The sequence below is a fragment of the Gastrolobium bilobum genome, unplaced genomic scaffold (genome assembly GCF_033153095.1).
Source record: "Gastrolobium bilobum isolate Gb01-03AN ecotype WA unplaced genomic scaffold, APGP_CSIRO_Gbil_v1 utg8714, whole genome shotgun sequence".
In the NCBI taxonomy this organism is placed as follows: Eukaryota; Viridiplantae; Streptophyta; class Magnoliopsida; order Fabales; family Fabaceae; genus Gastrolobium; species Gastrolobium bilobum.
Genome location: NW_026897018.1, coordinates 247109 through 269091, shown reverse-complemented (window position 1 = coordinate 269091; position 21983 = coordinate 247109). Strand labels below are relative to the sequence as shown.

Here is a 21983-nt window from a genome sequence, read left to right as displayed (position 1 = left end):
AGAATTAAAAAAGATTAACGCTTTTCACCCAAAAAATAAAAATAAAAATAAAAATAAAATAATGCTGCTGCCAAATGCAGAATTAAAGCAGGCAAGAGGTCCACTCAAATTTACGTTCCAATACAGATATTGACATTATGCTTATGTCCCATTCTCCGTGCATGTGCTTGCGTTTTATATCACTATCAAGCTAGTAAGGGAAAGTAAAGGCTAAACTTTTAACGAGCTTCAAACTTTAGGGCAGGGTCCCCACAATTTCTAACCTGTAGTTGGAAGCTTCAAACCCCAATATCGTGGGTCATTGGAATAGAAGGTCATTCTTCCACCTTTTCTCCGTTGTCACTTCTCGCGATTTCGGATCCATCGATTCTCCCACGTCCTCTCCCAACGGTGGTCCCCTTATCTTAGTCACTATCCAACGTTGCTCTCTCTTCAATTTGTAAAAACCAAGTTAGGGATGAAGATGGATTTCTCACGTACTCTGCACGTAAAAAAACCATTTTATTCCACATTTGAAATTCCAAGACATCCTTATGTCATGATCATTTTTGGATGCAAGTTTAACTAAAGGCCCGGATAAATAAGGCTTGATTCCGGACGACAGAGCTTATTTATTTTTATTTTTTTAGAGATATTTCAATCTATTCATCGCTTCGCGACTAGTTCAACTCAAGACGGATCCCAGAATTAAGATTATAAATCCCTTCAATGTACTTTTATCTTCAACAAATAGTCCGCGTTCAATGCGGGGCGGAGCATATGGTTGCCTGATTGGTTAAATGTCATTAATGAGAATAGTAATTCTCTATTCTTAACAGGTCTACCTTCATCCGGCTTAGTTACACCAAATAAAAATAAAAAAAGTAGTTTCCGCTTTCAAATTCTATAAAACCTAGTATTGAAGAAAATCAAACACATATACTCACCTGCTCAATTATATGATGCCAGCTGAATTACAATCACTTAATATCAGAACACGTTTTCACATGCGCCAAGATACCCTCCGCTTTTGTTATAAACTTATAATGTTATTAAAATAAATTGGTTACGCATGTAGCGGGGCATCAAATAAATGATCAAAGCTAGTTGGAAACCAATTATGGCTTTTCTATTAAGTTGTCATTTGGCAGACGTGTTACAACGAGATAAAACATAGCATATAAATATAACGTAGAATAAGACAGACAGATTAAATAGTAGAACGTTTCACAAAAGGGAGTGATTCTCTCTCCGTATCAAACACTACCTAAGTTATGCACTTCTTAAAATTGAACATAAATTATTAACAGTCATATGGGGTGAATACTTGGCTTTGCTGTCACTTTCTATCCAAAACAAACTTGACAACTCCAGCCAAAGCTACCTTCTTGGGAGTGGATGCAGGGCCGTTACTAAGTTATGCGCTAAGAAAATTGAAGGTTGACTGTTGCTTCCTGTAGAAATGTACACAGTATGAAAGTAGCTACTGTACACCAACCTTGATGTTTTTATGGTCCAAAACAACATTCAAGATCTTGCCCGGAACGTAAATTCTCTTTCTGACAGATTGACCTTGCAAATACTTGGATAGCTTTTCATCCCTAGATGCTAACGCGAAAGCATCGTCCTCTGTACATGTTTCTTCAACCTGGATAGTACCTCTTGTCTTGCCATTAATCTGAACTGGGAGGACTATCTTGGAATCCTTTAAGTAAGCAGGATTTGCCTGCACTTACAACATATAACAGACATGGTTACTGTTTAGTGTATAATATGGAACTCAGTACACATGATTAAAACTCAACCTTGGTAACATTTCACTATGAAGAATCCAAACTTTTTCTGCTACTTAAGTATCAAAGCCATGGATCTTCTTCACAACCCCAGTCCGGGTATTTAAATAGTAGCCAATGTAAATGACTTATATTTCATTATATTAGCTCAACTCAACAACTCTAAAGGAAAATTAGGCTAAAAAAAAAAAATTACCATGAAATGTTGGGGGAAAAAAAATTATAATCGCATGAAATATTGGCTTTTTTACCATACAATTGGAAGCAGGAAAGTTTTTTCCACTTACGTGTAACTTCCAAATTATTTACTTCTAAAGTTTAAATTCTACAGTAACTAGGAGTCAATGGCATGACTTGTAGCAAGTCATAGCACACAGCCAGAACTAATAGCGAATGGTTGATCAGGATCCTCTCATCTTCAGTTCCCTCATCATTTCACCATGGAGCATTTTTCTTAATGTACAATCACTAAATTACATTGACAACACAATAATTTTGCAGATGGAGGAATATAGTCTGGTCATGCATACATCAATTAACTAGCTACTAAGTTCTGCACAGGGATGGATCCACATTTGCACTCACTCATTTTTTTAAACTTTCATTTTCAGAGCAATTGCTCCACTCAATTTAAAATATTTTCATTTATTATATATAAAAAAGTTTCTCTCCCACAAGCTTAAATGAGAATCTGTAACTTAGTAATTATTTAAGTAAGAATGCATAAATATATTTTTTTATTTCAATTTTTCTTGTATAAATTTCTAATTTATTTTTTAAATTTCAAGCTAATGCATGTTTCAAATTTATTTTGTTTTCTTAATTTTAATTAAAATCAACCATAACATAAAACTTAATTTAATCTTTTCTTAAAATTCCAAGCAACTTAAAATTTTAAAATGTTCAAAATAACCAAAAAAGTTCTTCCTGAATCCTAAAGAGAAACGACTTGTTGCAAATCATATGATTTATAACTTTACATATCATAAACACACACACTTGCTATAAGTTGTGGCTGTGAGCTATGACTTTCTGAAAGTTGTGCCACTAATGCTCAGCCACAATTTGTTTTTTGTTAGTGTGAAATTTATACCTATGGTAGAAAAACCTGAAATATTTGTTCTGTTAATCGGTGGAATTTTCTATTTCTTTTATCGATAGCATACTATTTCCAATAACTACAGAACAATATTCTACGGGTGTGAAATGTCTGTGTCAGGTCATTGGAATAGTATGCTATCGATAAAAGAAATAGAAAATTAAGACGCACAGAACCTGACAAGTAATTAAAGAGTAGGATTGGTTTGGTATGGACCCAAATTCATACCTTAGGGAAAGGCTCGTAGGCCAATGATTTTGTGTGCCCAAGCCGAGACCATAGCTCCTCAGCCATGTGTGGTGCATATGGTGAAAGCAGCAAAACAAATGCCTCAATAACTGATCTTGGATGTTTATCCCACTGAAAATATACGCCCAAAAAAATATAGAGATCACACTGATTCTCTGTAACAATAGGTGGGGAGGAATTTACTGCTTATTAATAAGAAAAGGATACTGAATGAAAAATATAGAGAAGTCTAGTTTTCTAAAAACAGACCCAGAGCAACTAAATACAGTGTAAAATGTCACCCCAAATAGGCTTGGGTTTCAAAGTTTCTTTCCATAAATAAATCCAGTCCCAAATCTTAGGTGACATTTGGTTTGCTAGAATTAGGGTCAAAGGAATGGTAATGGAATGTAAATGAGGCGAAAGTGTGAATGATATCAACTACTGAAATGAATGTCATTTCGTCCAAATAAGATAATATCATTCACTACAAATTGGAAGGAATGGTCATTTCAAGGCCATTCCTGGAATCATAAGTTCACTGCCACCACCATTGCTACAGCCCCCGCATTGCAATTGCCATCACCACACACCATCAATTGACACGCTGCTTCCTCCACTGCCACTATATCAATACCATACCACCACCATCCACTAACCCTGCTGGCGCCGCAATGACCATCTCTGCCATTGCCACAACCACCATTAACTATTATGTAAGAGTACTGTTGCCATTATGCAATTTTTCTTTTCCATTCCTGCTTAGAATCCAGCATATCAAACATTGAAATGGAAAGGAATAGTCATTCCATTATCGACCATATCAAATGACACCTAACTTCCCCGCCCCAGAAAAATAAAATAAAAGGAAAAAGAAAGTTTTTTTTTTATGTGGTGGGGGGAGATATAGAATGAAGTAGAAAACACAAAAGTACCTTATATGCTGCATTAAGGAACTCCATCATTGCAGAAATTCCAGTGTTGAACCGTGTGCCCTCAATTTCCTCTGTTACCTGAATACTGAGATTAAACTCTTAGCTCAATTGTCTCAAATCTGCAAGTTAAATACAACCATAAAATGGAAACTATAAAACTCTGATTAAAAATTGAGATATTGACCTTGGCAATGCATCTATGAAGACAACGAAGTTGTTCAATAGTAGCCTCCTCATCAACTGATACAGTTCTATCCTTAAATGTGCCATCAGACAAAGGTAAACCAACAATCAGCCTCCAAGATCTTCCTAAAAACCGATGTACACCTTCAATGCCACTAGTACTCCATGTTTTTGAGTCTCTGGGAGCATGTTGAAAGGTAAAATCAATGAGAAAAGTAATGTAAGGTTGAAATCCACATTATAACAAGTACTGCAACTTCATAGTCCCAAACTCACCCAAAGAAAAGAATAGAAAAATGGGGAGGGGGGGATAGAAACAGAAAGTAGTCTTAATTAAGGAGCAATCACTACAATATGCCATTAGAAATAAGGTTCGTGATCAAACCTACCTCAACGGTCCCATGAACATTTCATATAAACGAAGAGAATCTGCACCGTACTCAGAAACAACATCATCAGGATTAACAACATTTCCCCTACTTTTACTCATTTTGTGAGCACGGGCAACTAAACGTATGTCAGGGTTTTCTTTCAGGTAAAAAGAATCCCCGGACTTCATCACCTACACTCAAGGAAAAAGAAAATAAATTCTTGTCAAGAGAAAAGAAAATTTAGGTTCAAAAGCTTAACTCTGACAGTTAACGGATGCATTGAGAAAGAAGTAGAATCTTAATTGAGAAACCTTTTCCTCAGGAATTCTGTCTAGATTATGTTCATTCAACATATCAGTTGAATCAGCAGAAATCAGATTTCCATCTTGATCCCTACAAGCCATGTATTGAACCTGCCACATTACAAACTTGTTACAATTAGTTATTTACCCCCCCCTAAATTTTCAAGCAGAAGAATAGACATTACCTCCCCAAGGATAATCCCCTGGTTTATGACACATTGGAAGGGCTCCTTGGTGGATACAACACCAATGTCGAAGAGGACCTGAGATATAAAACTTGAATTAAATCTGCACAAATATTGCATCAAAACCTGAGAAAATGTTAAAGGGAATTTAATGGCTTGTTGAACTCATTCAAACCCCTGATTGGTGGATTTCCCAAACCTTCAGTCAACAGTCAACCATGTCATCAATTATTTATTTAACTGCTAGAAGGATTATTTGATTTCCTTTTATGATTACTTTAATTACAATGAACACTTTCATTCCCCCATACACTGGACAAACAAGTATTAAAAAATGGTTAAATCACAGTCTTCTCTGATTTTACAAGCACCAATATAACTACAGGTAGGCTTGTAATTTCTATCAACAATTTAAAAAGAACATTATAGCTTAAAAAAATTAAATTAACAAAGCCAATCTTTGGTGCTATCTTTTCACATCGAACATGGTCACGGAGGAACTAAAATATATTGCATTAAGAATGCTGGCTTTATAACAACCCAAAGCACACAAGTCCTTTACTATTTGAGACTCATCAAACAACATTCTTACTAGTAGTCAGCTAGTCATAGATATCATGGAATAAGAGAGGCAGGGATATAGCTGTTCCACATGGAGGTTGAATTCATATGGCTTAGTGAAACAAATCACAAATCAACATGCCCCAAACTGAGACTCACATAAAATACATACCTTGTGCCAGAATCTAGCATACAGTAAATGGAGAACTGCATGCTCAGCACCCCCGACATACACATCAACAGGGCCCCAATACCTGCAGGAGAAGAACAATTTTTAAGCTAGGAAATTAAATCATTTAGAAATTGTGAAAGTAAAAAATAAGAAACAACCAGAATTAGATGAAGTTATACCTTTCTTTTGTCTTATCAACCAATTCTTTGGAATTATTTGGGTCCATAAATCTCAAATAGTACCTGGGCAGAAAAATAAAATGTGACATATGATAAGCACACAAAGAGTAATTTAATTTTTCATCTGTATCTAATGCATAAAAATCCTGAATCAAAACTACCAAACTTGGCGACCAAAACACCACTTAGTGCTTACTAAATAAATCTAATACTGCTCAAGATCCTCCCCAATGCCTTACCAGCATGAACCAGCCCACTGTGGCATGGTATTTGTTTCCCGTGTAGCTGGTCTTCCAGATAAACTATCTGTGGTCTTCATCTAAAACAGTGATACCAGCCAAGAAATAAAGTAGAATAATTAAAATGGGAGCAAAAAATTAGCTAAGGAAACACAAACAGAAAAATCATAATTATCGAAGTACTATAACTTATGTCGTGACAAAATGATTTTATACTACTATAAACTTTTAAGAGAGTATATGCCCTGTTACAACAGGCATCTATTTCCTCTTAATTTAGCTCAGTTTAATTTTTTGTTATGTGACTTATGCATTAAGAAAATAAGAACTGATATAGGCAGAATATTCCTACTCAGAAAAAAAATGTTTAGCCAGCATATAAGAAGATAGGTAGATATGCAAAGCAGCTCATGCAGACATAAATAATGACCTGTGGTGTGACTGAGTTTCTCTTCCTGTTACAAAAGGTTTTAGGGAATGTAAAGAAAATAGTTCCTTCAAAGCTACTTTAAAATCAGCACATAAATTTCTCCATATAATGCCATTTGCATCAAAACTATAATCGTACCGAGATAAGGCAATGTGATAGGATATGGCAAAATATCAAAGTAAAACGCAACGAAACACCAACAAATGGCCCAGAGAACTGGATTTTCTTTGATATATCAGTAAGAGAAAGTATAAATTACAGAGACAATTCAAAAGTAATGAAAGAAGAAAGGAAAAATACAATAAAAGCTAAAATATTTTCTGGAGCAATTCGAGAGGCTCCAGATTTCTCTCCCAATCTGGTTTCCCAGCCCAAGTGTGTCCAAATCCCCAATCTACCTCTACATGAGCCTTACCCCTAATATATAACAAACTCCCCTAACAGACTTGCACAACGTTCTCACTAGTCCACGTCAGCACCCACTCTCTACTTCTAAAAGACTTATCATCTAGAATATTCTTTGCAATAGGTGAGTCAACAGATAGGGGTTGTATCACAATGATTCAATCTTTAACTAACATTATTAGAAATGGACCCGGCGATCATGTCGTGATATGCAAGGAAAATATGAATTCATGAACTAATACATCATACCGTTATCAAACAGTCTTTTCAACTTAATGGTTAAGGTATAATAACAAGGGACTTAATAACTAAACAAGTCCAGCCAAGATTCAGGGTTGGCAGGCTCACAGTCCAAGGGGCCAGTCAAATCAAGATCAGTAACCATAAGTTAAGAAGAAGAAAGAAAAGCATTTATTTGTGTAAACTTACCCAAGACACTGCCTTAGACAGTGGAGGCTCCCCTGTTCCAGTGGGGGAAAAATCATCCAATTCAGGTAGTATAAGGGGCAGTTCAGTCTCATGCAGTGGGACAGTCTCACCACTGTCATCCAAGAAGATGACAGGGATAGGTTCACCCCAGTAACGTTGCCGAGCAAAAAGCCAGTCCCTTAATTTGTAGTTAATCTGAAGGATGAACAGTGTATTTTATATTATACAAACCATAAAAAATAAAATAAAATCTGATAAAACAAACAAGTTTATTATAATTTGAGACATGCACCTTCATCTTTCCATTTCCACTTTTCTCAGCCCAGTCAATGACTTTTAAAGCAGCTTCTTTGCTAGACAAGCCATTAATGTCAAGCCCCACCAATGTATTTGATGAATTTATAGTAATGCCTTCACCTGAAAAAGCCTTTCCAGACTCGTTGATACTTTTATCATTCGGCATCACAACCCAGCGAACTGGAACATCATATTTCAAAGCAAATTCATAATCACGAGAATCGTGTGCAGGAACAGCCATGATTGCTCCTGTTCCATAACTGCACCAGTAACAGCAATTATATTCTGGTGACATATAAACTTTTGAAATATTATTCTACACCCCATAGTTATGTCCAAGGCATATTGAGCAAAGAATTTATGCAATCTGCATTCTAAGTGAGACTAGTGTACACGTACCTCCCCAAAACATAATCTGCCACCCATATTGGAATGGCTTGCCCATTCGCTGGATTTTTGGCATAACAACCAGTAAATACCCCAGTCTTTTCCTTTTGAAGCTCAGTCCTCTCAAGGTCACTCTTCCTTGAGGCAAGGTCTATATAATCCTCCACCTGTGATTAAAAGCCCAAAGAATCACCATCTCCTTATCACCCATGACTCAAGCCTTCGAATATATTAGGCAATGAAATAGAACAGCTTACATGTTTGCTCTGGGCAGCGGAAACAAATGATGACAACAAGGAATGCTCTGGTGCCACAACTAGGTAGCTGAACACAAACAAAGCAAATAGGAAACTGATAAGAGTTTCTTTCAAGAGTGATTCTTCTGATTCATAGAATTTGTGAAATATATTAGAAAATTGAATAGATAAATACGTTGCTCCAAAGATTGTATCAGGCCTTGTAGTATACACAATAATCTTTATGTCTCGCTCCTTTCCATCACTATCAAGAATGCCAAATTCCAACTCAGCCCCTTCTGACCTCCCTATCCAATTTCTCTGCATTTCTTTTACACTTTCAGGCCAGTCTAGGTCATCTAAATCCTCGAGAAGACGGTCAGCATATGCAGTAATCTTGAGAATCCATTGCCTCATTGGCTGCTTGGTAATAAACAACCACACTGTAAAGATTATGAAACCATTCAAAAAATATAAGAGAAAAACCACCCAAATAAGTAAATTGTGAAATGAATAAATACACAATCCAGCATACCTTTCTTACTACAGGATGACCTCCCCGTTCACTGACACCATCAATCACCTCCTCATTGGCCAACACAGTGCCAAGCGCAGGGCACCAATTAACTGGAACTTCAGCCTGAATTTTTTATAGGAACACCATAAGACCTTCAATACTGAGGAATTAAATGAAATAAGGAAAACTTTTAAGAAGTTATCATACACTTAACCTGATATGCTAATCCTCTCTTTAAAAGCTGTAGAAAGATCCATTGAGTCCATTTGTAATATTCAGGTTCTATGGTAGATATTTCACGATCCCAGTCATATGAGAATCCTAATGATTTTAACTGCAAAGACGTAAGATGATATAACATGAATTTAAAACAAGCAATTTTAAGGCTAGAGCTGAAGATGACCATGTTTCCGGGGTAAACATCACATCAGAGGTATGGAAAGCTTTTCTTCTTCAATTAAGTGGAGGCCATTCAAATCACTTTCCAGTTTTTAAGGATAACAATCAGATGAACTATGTATTATGTAATGAAAGGATTAAATTGTAAAACATAAAGCCCTAATTATGATTCCAAGCACAGTTGTACTGGTTACTTTGAAGCTTATCCAGAAAATCAACGCCACAAATTCCAATATAATCATTTATTGAATGATTCATGCTTACAGCCTAACATAGTTAATTTAAAGCGTAAAGAATCTTCAGATGGCTCAAAGTTATTTACTGGCTCAAAATCAGCAGCAAGATTAAATTCTTGAACATATCTCTAGTTATTTAATAATTAAACAAAAGAATTACTGGTGTTCCTTAGAGTAAAAGTCTCACATCATCAGTTTATATTTACCTGAGCGCGAAAGCGATTGATATTCTTCACCGTAGTTAGCTTTGGGTGAGTTCCTGTCTGAAACACAGGGCAGCACATTAACAAGAAAAAGGAAAGTTATGACGAAATTCCAAAAGATTAATAACATACACAAGTCGGGTGAGAACCAAGAAACAGACCTCAATAGCATATTGTTCTGCTGGCAATCCAAAAGCATCCCACCCCATTGGATGCAAGACATTATATCCCTGCATGCGTTTATATCTAGCAAGAATGTCTGTGGCAGTATACCCGAGTGGATGACCAACATGTAGCCCAGCTCCACTGCAAGAATTAGTTGAACAAGCGAAACCAATTACAAATATTTTCATCGCAATTCACAAGAATCAAGAACTGCAAACGCAAAGAAACTAAAATTCAAAACCTAGGGTAAGGGAACATGTCGAGAACATAATATTTAGGTTTTGATGTGTCGATATCGTCATCAGGGGTTCGAAAAGTGCGATTCTGGTCCCAAAAACGCTGCCACTTGGGTTCAATTTCATGGTAAGGGTAAGCCCTATTGACCGCCTGCTGCGACGGCTTCTGCTGCTCCTTTACACTCTCTCCGCCATTTGTCGCCGAGCTACTAATACTGCGGCCACGATTTCGGAGTCTGAGAGCGGAAGAACGTCTTCTGATGGCAGTAGCAGGGAATCTTGGAGAGTGAAGCAGGGAATCTTGGAAGGGAAATGCTGATGCATAGGAGTGTGGTGAAAGCAAGTGGACATGAAGATGAAAATGAGTGTGCAGCATTTGGATTGTGAGAGAGGAACGAAGAAAGAGTGGCAGACAAGTGAAGAGAGAAAGTGGATAACGTGAAGAATAAAGATGGCGCTTAAAAACTAAACAACCACGCTCTTCGTCTAGTTTTCCCAACTGGGCCTATTATCATACGATGAATGAGATTGGGCTTGATTTAGTCGTAGCTTGATAACAAGTCCAAGGGAGTGTTTGGTAGGGGCTTTTGGTTTCTTTGCTCAGGCAACTTCAAATTGATTTTGAACTTAATTATGTTTGGTAGAAGATTTAACAAAATTTGAACTTAACCCATTTTGTTTGCAAGATTTCTTTGAAAACACTGTTTCAGAAACCCATATTGATGGTGGTATTTTGGGTTTGATGGGAAAAGAAAAAATTGAACATGAAATTGCTGACCAAATTGTCCTTCGTGTACTGTTGAAAATGTTTTTTAACCCAATTTTTCTGGTAAGATTTTTACCTACCAAACTACTTTTTTTAAATTTGTCTACCAAAATCACTTTCACACCATATGCCTATAATTGTATTTCTCTAGTAAAAAAAAATTTCTCATCTACCAAACACCCCCTTAATAACTCAAAAACCATTCATTTTCATTTAGTTTTGGGTAATTTATATTAATTGGGACAAATTGATAGATAGTTTTGGATAAGAGACAAAATAGTTATTAATTAATTAATGAAGGGCAAAATGGTCAGAAATCCAATACTATCTTTTAGTAAATTTCTTTTCTTCCACTTATTTTAATTTATTTTGATTAGATCGTTATACTTATACATCTACCCAGCTGTGTCATTATTTTTCTTACAGGTGACGTGGGACGACATTTTTTAAAGGAAAGGAAAGCCTCCGATTGTGTTAAAAATGTATATACTTATGCTGAATCTGAAGGAAAAGCAGAAGGTAAGATGAAACGAGAAAAATTATACACACAATCTAAATGATCAGTTTTTGGATAATTTACACTATTCCGTGGTGTAATGTCATGCACATCCTCTATGTGCTTCTTGGTATATAGATTTGAAAAGCATGTTTATCTACTTGGAGGCACAAATTCAATATTAACAAAATCCGAAATATTATCAAAGAATCTCTGCCTTATAGTCTGCACGTGGTACTTTTCATCCGCCGATAGCTTTCCCAGCTTATGCTGCTGCAAGCACATGTCCACTGATGTATGTAACCCATCATATATGTAAATATATGCACATCCATCCTAGTATGTCCGGTCAATAATGATGACATCATTCATTGGTCCATGATTTATGGTTCTGGATGATTTTGCAGAGATGGAGATGATGCACCACTAATTCTGCTGGGCAATGGTGTACTCCTTCGTGAATGGCGTTTTGTGGGCACAGTAACACTCTCAGTTTCCCACTTTTGACTCATTATCTCTTCCTCATCATCATCATCATCATCATCCATGCTAGCCTTAAAAATAGGATGAACATAGGCATTCTGAAGGTAACCTTTCAAGTTCAGGTTAGGTTCTGTAGCTCGTTCTAATGTATCTTTCATCATTGCTTCCTGTATATATACAAATTTACAAAAAAACATAAAAATTCCATGTGTGAGGATTATTAACCATCCAAATGATTAATTGATATACCTGTAAGGGATATTTAACAAATGCAGATTCAAAACGGCCTTTGCAGTATCTATGGAACCATATGGTCAGTATTGGGAGTGCAATGAGAAATGGAGTTGATGAAGCAGCCTTTTTGGTGGTCAGGAGTCCCATCAGAACTATCTGTGAGACTATCAGTGCAAACACGACTCGAAAATGGACATCTGGCCAGAATGCAGCACCGCTCTCATACTCTTGATTATAAACGTTGATTATCTGCAATTGGAAGGTAGAGAGTCTTCATCTTATATATGGAAACTAAAAATAGGGGACTCAAATTATACAATCATCCTTGACATGTACAATATAGTTCTAACATCCCAATACCTGATGACGGAACACAACATAGGCAAGCCCAAAGAAAATTATTATGAAAGGAAGAACAGAAGGTGTCACTGCAGCATAGACTAGACCCAGCAAAAAGTACAATTGTATACGTGGTTCTCCAGTATTGAAACCAATACTCCCAGGATCCATGGCCTCTTCCCTGTCCTTTTCAGTCTTCACCAAGAAGAAATTCTTCAAGTGATATATGATTAGTGGTTTCAACATCAAAACCTCTGCAGCTATACCGGCCCAACCATCAACCATTATATAAGTAATGAAGAAACTTGCTTTCAAAGGAATCGAAGTTCCAATTGTTACAGGATATCTGACAAGAATATTAAAAGAATTCTTAATCAAATTTATACGGTATAAATTAAGAGTAATGCGTGTAAACATATTTAGCTGTGAAAACTAACATCATGGTTCTTAAATAGCTGAAGCATATCCAGAAGTAAGAAAATTTTTCCCCTTTTATATATGGTCATATGACATTATATATTAAATTGATCATAGATACAAGGTTACCACAAATTTACATGTCCGTCCAAACTTTAAGGTGCAGCATAGCATATGTATGCACGCAAAACACAGAAAATATATGACAATTAAAAATATAAATATTTTGAATTCTAAGGAAAAACCATATGGTACTATTTGAATGACTTACTCATTGGCTGGTTGGTGAATGAAAGAGTCCAGCTGTTGAAATGCTGTTCCGGTAATTATGTTCCCAAGAAATACATTCACAAAATTGAAAAGATAATATCTAGAAGCTGATCTTCTCTCCAGAGATGATATAGATCCAAAGCCTTCGAATTTTGACATTATCATCAATATTGCAGGCAAAAAGATGAGGAAAAGCTTCAATACAATACCAGGTAAAAAACCTTGAATGAATGACTTAATGATAGGGCTGCACAATAAAGTAAATTCAAATAAGTATTCTCCAGTGATGCACGTGGATGGAATTGTATCTTCAGAGGTCCAACTATGAGATTAGACTTACACATTAATAAGTGGCTTCAACCATGGTGCTGCTTTTTGGATTCCATCAAGACTCGCAAAAGTTTGTACAATAGCAATGGGGATCATAAAAAAGAAAGTGAGAAAAAAGAATGCAACAGCTATGATCAACCTTCTGACAGTGAGGGAAACATATGGAATTGCCAAGTTTGACCAATAGATGTCCCGTGGCTCGGGAGCCCACTCAGTCAACCAAATTGTTGGATTTCTGGTTTGTTGAGTTTGTGCACAAACTGCAGCACCCCATCGACTTTTGAACGAAACAAATGCAGCGGGCATGATAGACTTGGGATCATTAGTGACCTTATCCCTCTCTAAAGCTATCTGCGAAAAATGATAAACTTGAATCACTGTAAGCATCATGAGAATTTCTAAGACAGAAAAGTCATGATACCACAATAAGACTCATGATTTCAACAGATATTATCCCAAGTGAAATTTTGTGTTAAACGAGTTCCTTCAGCATCTGTTCAAGTCTATTTGCACAAAGTTCAAGTGAACAATCAGAAAATTATCCATTGCAATAATAGATAAAGGCAAGCAGTCACGAAGCTGTTACATGAGGAAATAACTCTCTGAAAGCAGAATAATACTATTGCACGTGATAAAGATAAAAGATACTGGTAAAATTTTGGTATATCATAGTCTGTTTTGTTATATGTATTCTGCAAAATTAGCATTTGATATTCTGTAATTATTTTTCAATATATGACTGGCAAGAGAAAATTCATTTGGATGCAGAGGGGGGTAAAAGTCCTAACAGAAAAAGAAATATATATATATATATATATATATATGGCACTTACTTCTTTTGCAAGCTTGTCAATTTCAGTGGTATAATAATCAATAGCATCCACTTTCTTTCCACGAAGACCAAGGAAACCAGTCTGGTAAAAACATATAAGAGGGAAAGGTTGTGGGAAATCTGAAGATAATTATGACAAAAATTTGAAGGCATACCAGATTAATCTCAAATACCTTCATTTCAGGTCTTTTTGAAGTTCGTTCAAGTTTATTTTGATAATAGACAAGCCAATTCTGCAACTTCTTCTTCTTTTTAACAACCTTTGCTAGTCTGTTTGCATCATAAACAACCTGCAGAAATGTCACAATAAATATGCTGACATACGCTTTTTTGCCTCTCAAAGTCCCAAATGAAAAGCGGAAAATTAATTTGGCATAATAAACAATGTAATTCACATTTCATATACATCATTTCAGAATCAACGAGACAACTAGTGAATTTACCATTGCAGTAAAAAATGAAACTATCAAAGCAGAAACCACCAAATGCTTCTTAAATTCTTAATATCAGAATCAACGAGATAATTAATACAGTGTATAAAGGAGGAACCAACCTGGTGAGTAAGATAGTTATCTGGATGATTGACCAGAAAAAAGTGCTCCACAAGCTCACTTACAGATTCATCAGGATCTGGTGGAATGTTTCTAACGAGCACCTGAAAATAATATCATTTCTATAAGCAAAATATGCATGATGTAATCTCTCACATATCTCAATGCTAACACGTGACAATTTAGCCTAAAATTGCAATTTCCCCCAACCTGCGAAGTACAAAGATGCTGAAGGATTGGAGAGCTCTTCTGTATTAAAATTATGTTAGCTACAGCTTTGTTTTTTGCTTTTAAAAAAAAAAAATTATAAAACTTTTTCGTAATCCTTTTATCTTTCTTATATAATTTTCTTACATCTAAAAAGGCTGCATATAATAGTCATCACTTCATTGCTTTGCTTACTTATTTGTTGAAGCTAGGTTATTAATATGCTTGCCTAATGACTAGCAAGCAAATCCACACCTGTAATCTACAGAACTTTTTTAATATAGAAAATGTTAAAATATACAGTTGAGATCTACCAAGAAAAACGACTAACTAGAATACCACCTCTAACACAAGAAACATAAAATCAGGATTTCATTGCTTCATATCAAAGCTGCCCAAAACTGATAAAAGAGAGAACAGTTAAAAAAAACAGAGCAAAACGCATTATGCAACCAAGAAGTATTCCAGAAAAAAATTCCTCGCCAAAAATGGAGAAAAATCAATTTACCGTAAATTGATCCGGACGACGTTTTTCTGCTGCAAGAAATTGCAATCTCATTGAGGCAACTTTTTCATACTCCTTTAGCAAAATATAGCATGTCCAAAAGGTAAATGCATAAGCCATTACAATGTGTGCCCAAAACCTGAGGTAGAGTACAAAATTTTAGTACAGCGTGAGATTTAGTAGCAATTTAAGAAAAGCCAAATACTTTACAATAATTAATACAATCAAATACTGACATGAAGGCACCATAAAAGTAACTCTACAACTTTAACAAGTGATATTATGCATAAAAAAGGTATCGCTAATAATCAGATTGGAGAAGTAAGTGATGTTGTTTTAAGATGAGAAGAAAAAGTAATTAAGATATAATCAGAGAATCTAGAGAAGAGATGCAAAGCAATTAAGATTTTCATTGTAAATCAAGGTTGCACCTTGTTAAACACTAGACCTAAAGCCTCAACATAGTTAAACCATATATATTTTTAGGTCAAAAACACATCTTGACATGCAGGTACTTTGGATTTGAATATAATATACTAAACAATATCAAGAAGCGACAGCAAAACTGTAATAGCACTAATGACAGTGTCAAAACCTTTCAGATCCTTTATGGACATTTGAAATTGAGAATTTATCAATGTCACTAGAAGTTATGTTGTTTACTCCAGCTCCTTCTAGCCCAGTACTTGTCCGGTTGACAGGAAACAGAACTGCCCATGCCAGGAATGCTATAGGAACAAAGATTTTAAGTCTGCACCACGAAAACAGAAAATATTAGGATTATATTCTCTTTTGGGGATGTGGTATTCACTCATTGGTCATACCCTAGCAAGTAAATCCTCAAGTAAACAACAGAGTCCAATCCAGCATGATCAATAAGCTCGAGTTCTGGCATTCTAAGTGCAGCTGGCATCCAATTCAAAAACCTAAGATATGATCTCCAATCTAAATTGACAAACTTGCGCACAAATGCTCCTCCGTGTAGAGGATCTGTTCTTAAACCCTTCAGATACCATTTTGGGAAGTATACCCGATCATTGAAAGGTTGAAGCCTCAAAATAGCAAATGCCACAAAGAAAATAAATGCGCTCAAAATGTTTATGGCAGCTGCAACCCCAATATCTTGAAATGTCGCCATTTTCTCTCCCTTCTAGAAAGAATGCACGTCTTCCTGTTATGAAAAGGAATGGATAAAGGGGGTTAGATTGATACACAGCTAACTGCAACAAAACTCTAGGTGAAAATACCAAAAGATCATGACTTGCCAATAAAATTTGTATTTAATCTCATACTTTAATAAACATAAGCATAACTTGAAATAAGAAATTGTTAATAACTAGATTCTCATCTCTTTTTGAATCCTCTTTCCATTTTCTCTTGCACCCTAAATTTTGGACACCCAAAAGGAAAATAATTTATCAAGCGTTTCCTACAACAAATTTTACTCCGCTGGGTTCAAAACAGAGACACAACTAGAAAGTCTTTTTTACAGAAACAGAAAATTCATCGACTCCTAAAATAAGTTCCAAGATTTTCACATCAATTGGCATGCAAATCCTTCCTAGGACATGACAAAACAAGAAAAGAAACGGACAGAGCGGGGGGAAGGGGGAAAAAAAAAAAACAAAAAAAAAGGTCGTACTTTGTGCTTGTCGCTCACAATTCGCCCGAGGGAAAAAAAACCCCAAGTGTTGTTAAATCCACCAATGACAGAAAATCAGAGCTGAAGATCCAAAGTTGAATCAAAGGGTACTCGGATATCTTCGAAATGGAACGAAGGAAGAAGATTCCTCCACCGTTTTGTGGTGAAACCTCCGTAGAAGACACGCCACTTTCAGGCCCTTTCCTCTTGTACACACCAACTATCTTAAACAAACAAAAGCAAGAATTGAAATGAGGATTCACACGCTGAAATTGAGATTGGCTTCCATGGTAGGAAAGCTAGAAAGGAAAAAAGACAGTGTTGTTGTTTACTTGTTACATTACTGTTACACCGCACACAATGTGTGGACTATGGCTTTAGTTTATAAAGTGTGTGATTTTCTGAAAAAATTGGCTAATATAACATATTAATATTAAATATAAATAGGTGGTTAATTATTATTAATCGTTGAATACTAAAAAAATAAAATAAAATAATTATTCGTTGCAAGAAAGATTCAATAAGCTCATCATCGTGGACTCCACAACTGTGTCGGCAAGGTGCCACGTGGTTTCTGGTAACGGCTACTTTTTCATTGTTTGCTCCGATTTGAAAGGGTACGTTCACGCGCTTTTAGAGAGCGTTGGAAATTAGGTTTGGGGAATGGCCCAAAACTGAAAGAGATTATTTTGGTGTCAGAGACAGAAAGATGAGCTAGCGACAGACAGTTAAAGCGACGGTGTGTCCCGTGTGGAGAATGCGGTTTTTTGGTGGGAATGGGCCACGTGGAGCACCACGCTTATCGTGTCCGGCCATTTTTCTAAATTATTTTTAGTATTATCCCCAGCCCCCATGAAAATTTATTTTTAGTATGTAAATAATAATATTTTGCGTGTAAATGTAAATATCAGTTATTCGTTTGTACTTTTAGTAGTTTGGCAGCTAATTAAGAACGTAAATAAAATCAATCATCTCCCTTGACCTTGAATCAATCAATCAACTTGTTCTTCGACTATTAATAATCATTTACGCGTACAACATATTACCCTTTTTATTTTAAAAAATTTATGATAAAAATTAAGTTTACTTTCTATTGTTCATATAAAATTAAAGGGTTTCCTTTTTGTCATTTGACATGACAAGAGCACTTTCCTACACACACAAATTAAGTGTAGGTCCCACGCTTAAAAAAAAAGTCAGACTAAAGTCATGATACGACGTCGTATCCTTGTTGCAGGAATGAACAGTGTCATTCCTGCAACATGATTCTTATATTTCCCAAAATTAAATTGGCATTTCACCACACCAAAAAAAAATAAAAAAAGTTGGCATTTCAAACTGGACATTTGAAGGAGCCCCCGTTTTTAAAATTTAGTCCAAACCACCCATGTTAAGAGGAACAACTGAACAGGTATGATTTCCTTTTATTAAAGACTGTTAGATTATCGTAGAATTTGTTTACTATTTTATTTTAAAAAATATATTGTGTTAGGTTCAACCAAATCTGAAAATAAAAAAAATAAAATAAAATAAAAAAAGAGACTAAGGGCATGTTTGGATGAGATTTTTTTCGGTCAGAAGTTACTTTTTTTTTTTTCAAAAAAAACACTTTTATTTTAAAGTGCATTTAGATGCTATTTCTAAAAAAACAGAAGTCATAAAAAAAATCACAAACTTACTTTTTTTAGAAGTTAAAAATTTTAGATTCTCAAAAAAGTAACTGTCAAAAGCTATTTTTTTTTCAAATTATAAATATTTTTTAAAAAATATAAATAGTTTTAACTTTTATAAAAAATACTTTTAAAATAAGTAAGGCATTAAAGTAAATTTTTTTAAAATGCAATCCAAACGTACTCTAAGTTAGGAAGTAGGAAGCTTGTTGAGTTGTTGCATGAAATCCCCTGGTTTAAGTATCAAGATTATGTACTAAAAAAAATGTATCGATATTAATACAATAAAATAAAAAAAAATACTAATCACACGTACTTATATATAGGATCCTCAGACACGATCACAAACATACTTCAAGAAGTTACGGTTTTCATGTACTTACAGTAAGATCTTCTGTATCTCCCAAAAGGATCTTAAATGAGTACGGCCAGATTTCGGCAACAGCAACGATATAAATAATTTATATATTATCATTTGTAGAATAATCGCCATCAGAAAAGTTAAGACATTGATAATTATTGTCTTGACAAAAAATCCCAGGGAGATGTTCGTAGATAACGTTTGTGTGGCTGTGGGAATTGAACAACGATCCCCATGTTAGAAGTTAATAGGAGAAGGATACGGTGTGGACCCAATTGTCTTGATATTAAAATCCTAAGTGGGGTCGGAGCATGCAGAAAGTTAATCAAGACATTAAAATTGTGAACAGAAAATTAGATGGCATTCCCCGAAATAGTAGACGTTCTTTTTCACAATAATTTTATGTTCCCCGAAATAGAATTTCTAACCCACCTGGATTAGATCTGTTTCTATTTTCATCAACGATATCTCGGAGATACATTTTATAAATGCATGTTATAAGTGGGACCATGATTCATGAAAACACTTTTTTTTATCTTTCGTCAAGTTTTCCTTGGACCATTGACGCGGATTGTTAATTTGTTACAAAAATAAAATATGAAAAACTAAACCTTTTTTTTTTTTTGGTATCAAAAACTAAACCCTTTCTTTGGACATTCAAATGTTAGAATCTAATTACATTATTTTTAAATATTTTTAATTAATATAATTTTTTAAAATCTTAATCGTTAGTATATTAGTTTTTTTAATATTTTATTATTAAATCAATCTCTTAAGAATTTAATTTATCACTTAATTTTTCATTTTATATGATTAAATTTACTTTTTTGTGTTGTTATTTTAGTTTTCTATAAAGATAAATTTTAATTATTGAGAGACTAATTTTGTGATAATTTAAAAAAAAGACTGATAATATTTTAAATATTTCAATGAATAATTTAATAATAAAAATATTATAAAAAAATTAAAGTGATATCACGACAAAAATTCAGCCATTTGTGGGGATCATATTTCCATATTATGGGGTCTTTGATCCTCACAAAGTATATTCGTGACATCCACACCAACCCCTAATTTTGTTTGCGTCATAATATATTTTGTGGTGTTTTTATGTGCAAACGTCAATGCTAGGTGGTTAACGTGGCTATCTAAAGACTAAAGCCAATAAGAAGAATGTCATTGTGGCCAAAAATCAAATAAAAATATAAAAAATTTAAGTTTTAATACCTGCTTGGTTTTTTTTTAAGCTTCTTTTATTCTACAAGGAGGAGTTAGGCAAAATATACTTTTATAAAATCTCTTATAAAAAATGATTTTTTATAATGAATAGAAAAAAGCTATAGCCCAAAAGTTTCCAAGGAAAGTTTTTTTTAAAGATGGATGTCTATTTTTTTAACTCTTCGTATTTATTTTTTATTAATGTCTTTATTTTAAGTTTATATTTATAAATTTTATTTTCTATCCCAATAACAAATCATTTGATCTTTTACTCTTCTCCTCTCTTATAAAATGCAGAGCATGTTACCAGGATATTCGTACTGAAGGGAGATTTTACACACTAAGTTGTCGTTGATTCATCTCCTATTTATATTTTAGATTATAATTTATATTAAATAAATAATTATATGTGGAGCATTTAAAAATTCACATGTGCCAAAGAAAGTGGTTCTTCACCATCTTTTCCTTTAGTTGCCTCTTTTTTTTTTCAAATTATGATGGTTAATAATGAAAATGAAAGAAAATTATATTCTTGAATAGAGTTAGAAAGAAAAAGACAATAAAAAAATTGCATGCTTACGCATCGTAAATTACCACAAGGCCACATTGCATTTTGTACTAATGCTAAAGAAGAATTACAAGTACAAAAATGTTTTTAGTGGTTGTTATGGAATATTTTCATATCCTAACCACGTATCCAAGGATTTCTTAAAGCATAATTCTTCAATTATCCTAACAATATAAAACAGTAAGGCAGTTAAGGATAGAGTCCTTATTCCAACAGAAAGGAAGTTAAATCCTACTACAACTAGGAGATCTACACAAGCCCAAGAGATAACCCTTATAAATAAGAGGTTAAAGACCTCAGGTATACACTTCTAACCTATTTACTAATACTGCCAACACTGCGCACACACCCACGTCTTGGCTATAAGCCTATTGCTTGTGCGCAGTGATTGAGACATCGACTATAAGCCAAGTATACATCAGTTTATACAGTATCTCTGAGCGCATGTCAAAGAAAGTGGTTTTTCACCATCTTTTCCTTTAGTTGCCTTTTTTTTTCAAATTATGATGGTTAATAATGAAAATGAAAGAAAATTATATTCTTGAATAGAGTTAGAAAGAAAAAGACAATAAAAAAATTGCATGCTTACGCATCGTAAATTACCACAAGGCCGCGTTGCATTTTGTTCTAATGCTGAAGAAGAATTACAAGTACAAAGAGGTGAAGATGAGACAATTATGGGAAAAAACGATTACGGCAATCGAATGTAAAATGAGTAATTATAAAGGGAATTAATTTTCTTATTTTACGTGAGAATATTTTTTCATGTTAAACATAATGTATGAGTGAAGTCCATACAAAATAAGAAGATAAAAAATTAGGATGAGACTTACTTTTTAATTGTGAGTATAATATGAAAAAAATTTCTTACGTAAAATGAAAAAACTATTTCTCAATTATAAAATAAGAGGGTGTATTGGATTGGGAT

The 21983-nt window shown here is 34.5% G+C and overlaps 2 protein-coding genes across 3 annotated transcripts; both read right to left on the bottom strand.

Annotated features, from left to right (window-relative positions):
• Positions 1 to 1123: 1123 nt before the first annotated feature.
• Positions 1124 to 10582, bottom strand: LOC133303444 (leucine--tRNA ligase, chloroplastic/mitochondrial). 2 transcript variants are annotated; one of them, XM_061503353.1, is made up of 20 exons: positions 10172 to 10582; positions 9927 to 10071; positions 9769 to 9825; positions 9142 to 9261; positions 8946 to 9050; positions 8607 to 8830; positions 8432 to 8498; positions 8187 to 8341; positions 7783 to 8047; positions 7491 to 7685; positions 6227 to 6306; positions 5988 to 6050; positions 5809 to 5890; positions 5076 to 5153; positions 4900 to 5001; positions 4607 to 4779; positions 4219 to 4396; positions 4035 to 4112; positions 3100 to 3231; positions 1124 to 1705 (listed from the first exon to the last, which is right to left on the bottom strand). In XM_061503353.1, exons 1-20 carry the CDS (start codon positions 10540 to 10542, stop codon positions 1463 to 1465), a joined length of 2913 nt encoding a protein of 970 aa, XP_061359337.1. In that variant the 5' UTR covers positions 10543 to 10582; the 3' UTR covers positions 1124 to 1462. The 2 variants fall into 2 exon arrangements, 1 of the variants encoding a protein (XP_061359337.1); XR_009750465.1 differs by lacking the exon at positions 1124 to 1705 and having other exon boundaries at positions 3102 to 3231; positions 4035 to 4119.
• An 855-nt stretch (positions 10583 to 11437) lies between these two features.
• LOC133303434 (calcium permeable stress-gated cation channel 1-like) lies at positions 11438 to 17583 on the bottom strand. The gene is made up of 12 exons (XM_061503345.1): positions 17239 to 17583; positions 16421 to 16767; positions 16192 to 16347; positions 15600 to 15735; positions 14887 to 14988; positions 14507 to 14623; positions 14335 to 14415; positions 13512 to 13852; positions 13173 to 13418; positions 12506 to 12830; positions 12161 to 12394; positions 11438 to 12078 (listed from the first exon to the last, which is right to left on the bottom strand). Exons 2-12 carry the CDS (start codon positions 16732 to 16734, stop codon positions 11812 to 11814), a joined length of 2319 nt encoding a protein of 772 aa, XP_061359329.1. The 5' UTR covers positions 16735 to 16767; positions 17239 to 17583; the 3' UTR covers positions 11438 to 11811.
• Positions 17584 to 21983: the final 4400 nt, after the last annotated feature.

Excerpts from the sequence above, each read along its gene's own strand:
- LOC133303434 (XM_061503345.1), bottom strand. The coding sequence starts at position 16,734 with ATGGCGACATTTCAAGATATTGGGGTTGCAGCTGCCATAAACATTTTG. Across the intron at positions 15,736-16,191 it reads GTCCATAAAGGATCTGAAAG|GTTTTGGGCACACATTGTAA; the intron begins GTTTTGACACTG and ends ACTCTACCTCAG. Across the intron at positions 14,416-14,506 it reads CAAAAAGACCTGAAATGAAG|ACTGGTTTCCTTGGTCTTCG; the intron begins GTATTTGAGATT and ends TGTTTTTACCAG.
- LOC133303444 (XM_061503353.1), bottom strand. The coding sequence starts at position 10,542 with ATGCTGCACACTCATTTTCATCTTCATGTCCACTTGCTTTCACCACAC. Across the intron at positions 8,831-8,945 it reads GTCATCCTGTAGTAAGAAAG|CCAATGAGGCAATGGATTCT; the intron begins GTATGCTGGATT and ends ATTACCAAGCAG. Across the intron at positions 6,307-7,490 it reads TGTCTAAGGCAGTGTCTTGG|ATGAAGACCACAGATAGTTT; the intron begins GTAAGTTTACAC and ends TCACTGTTTTAG.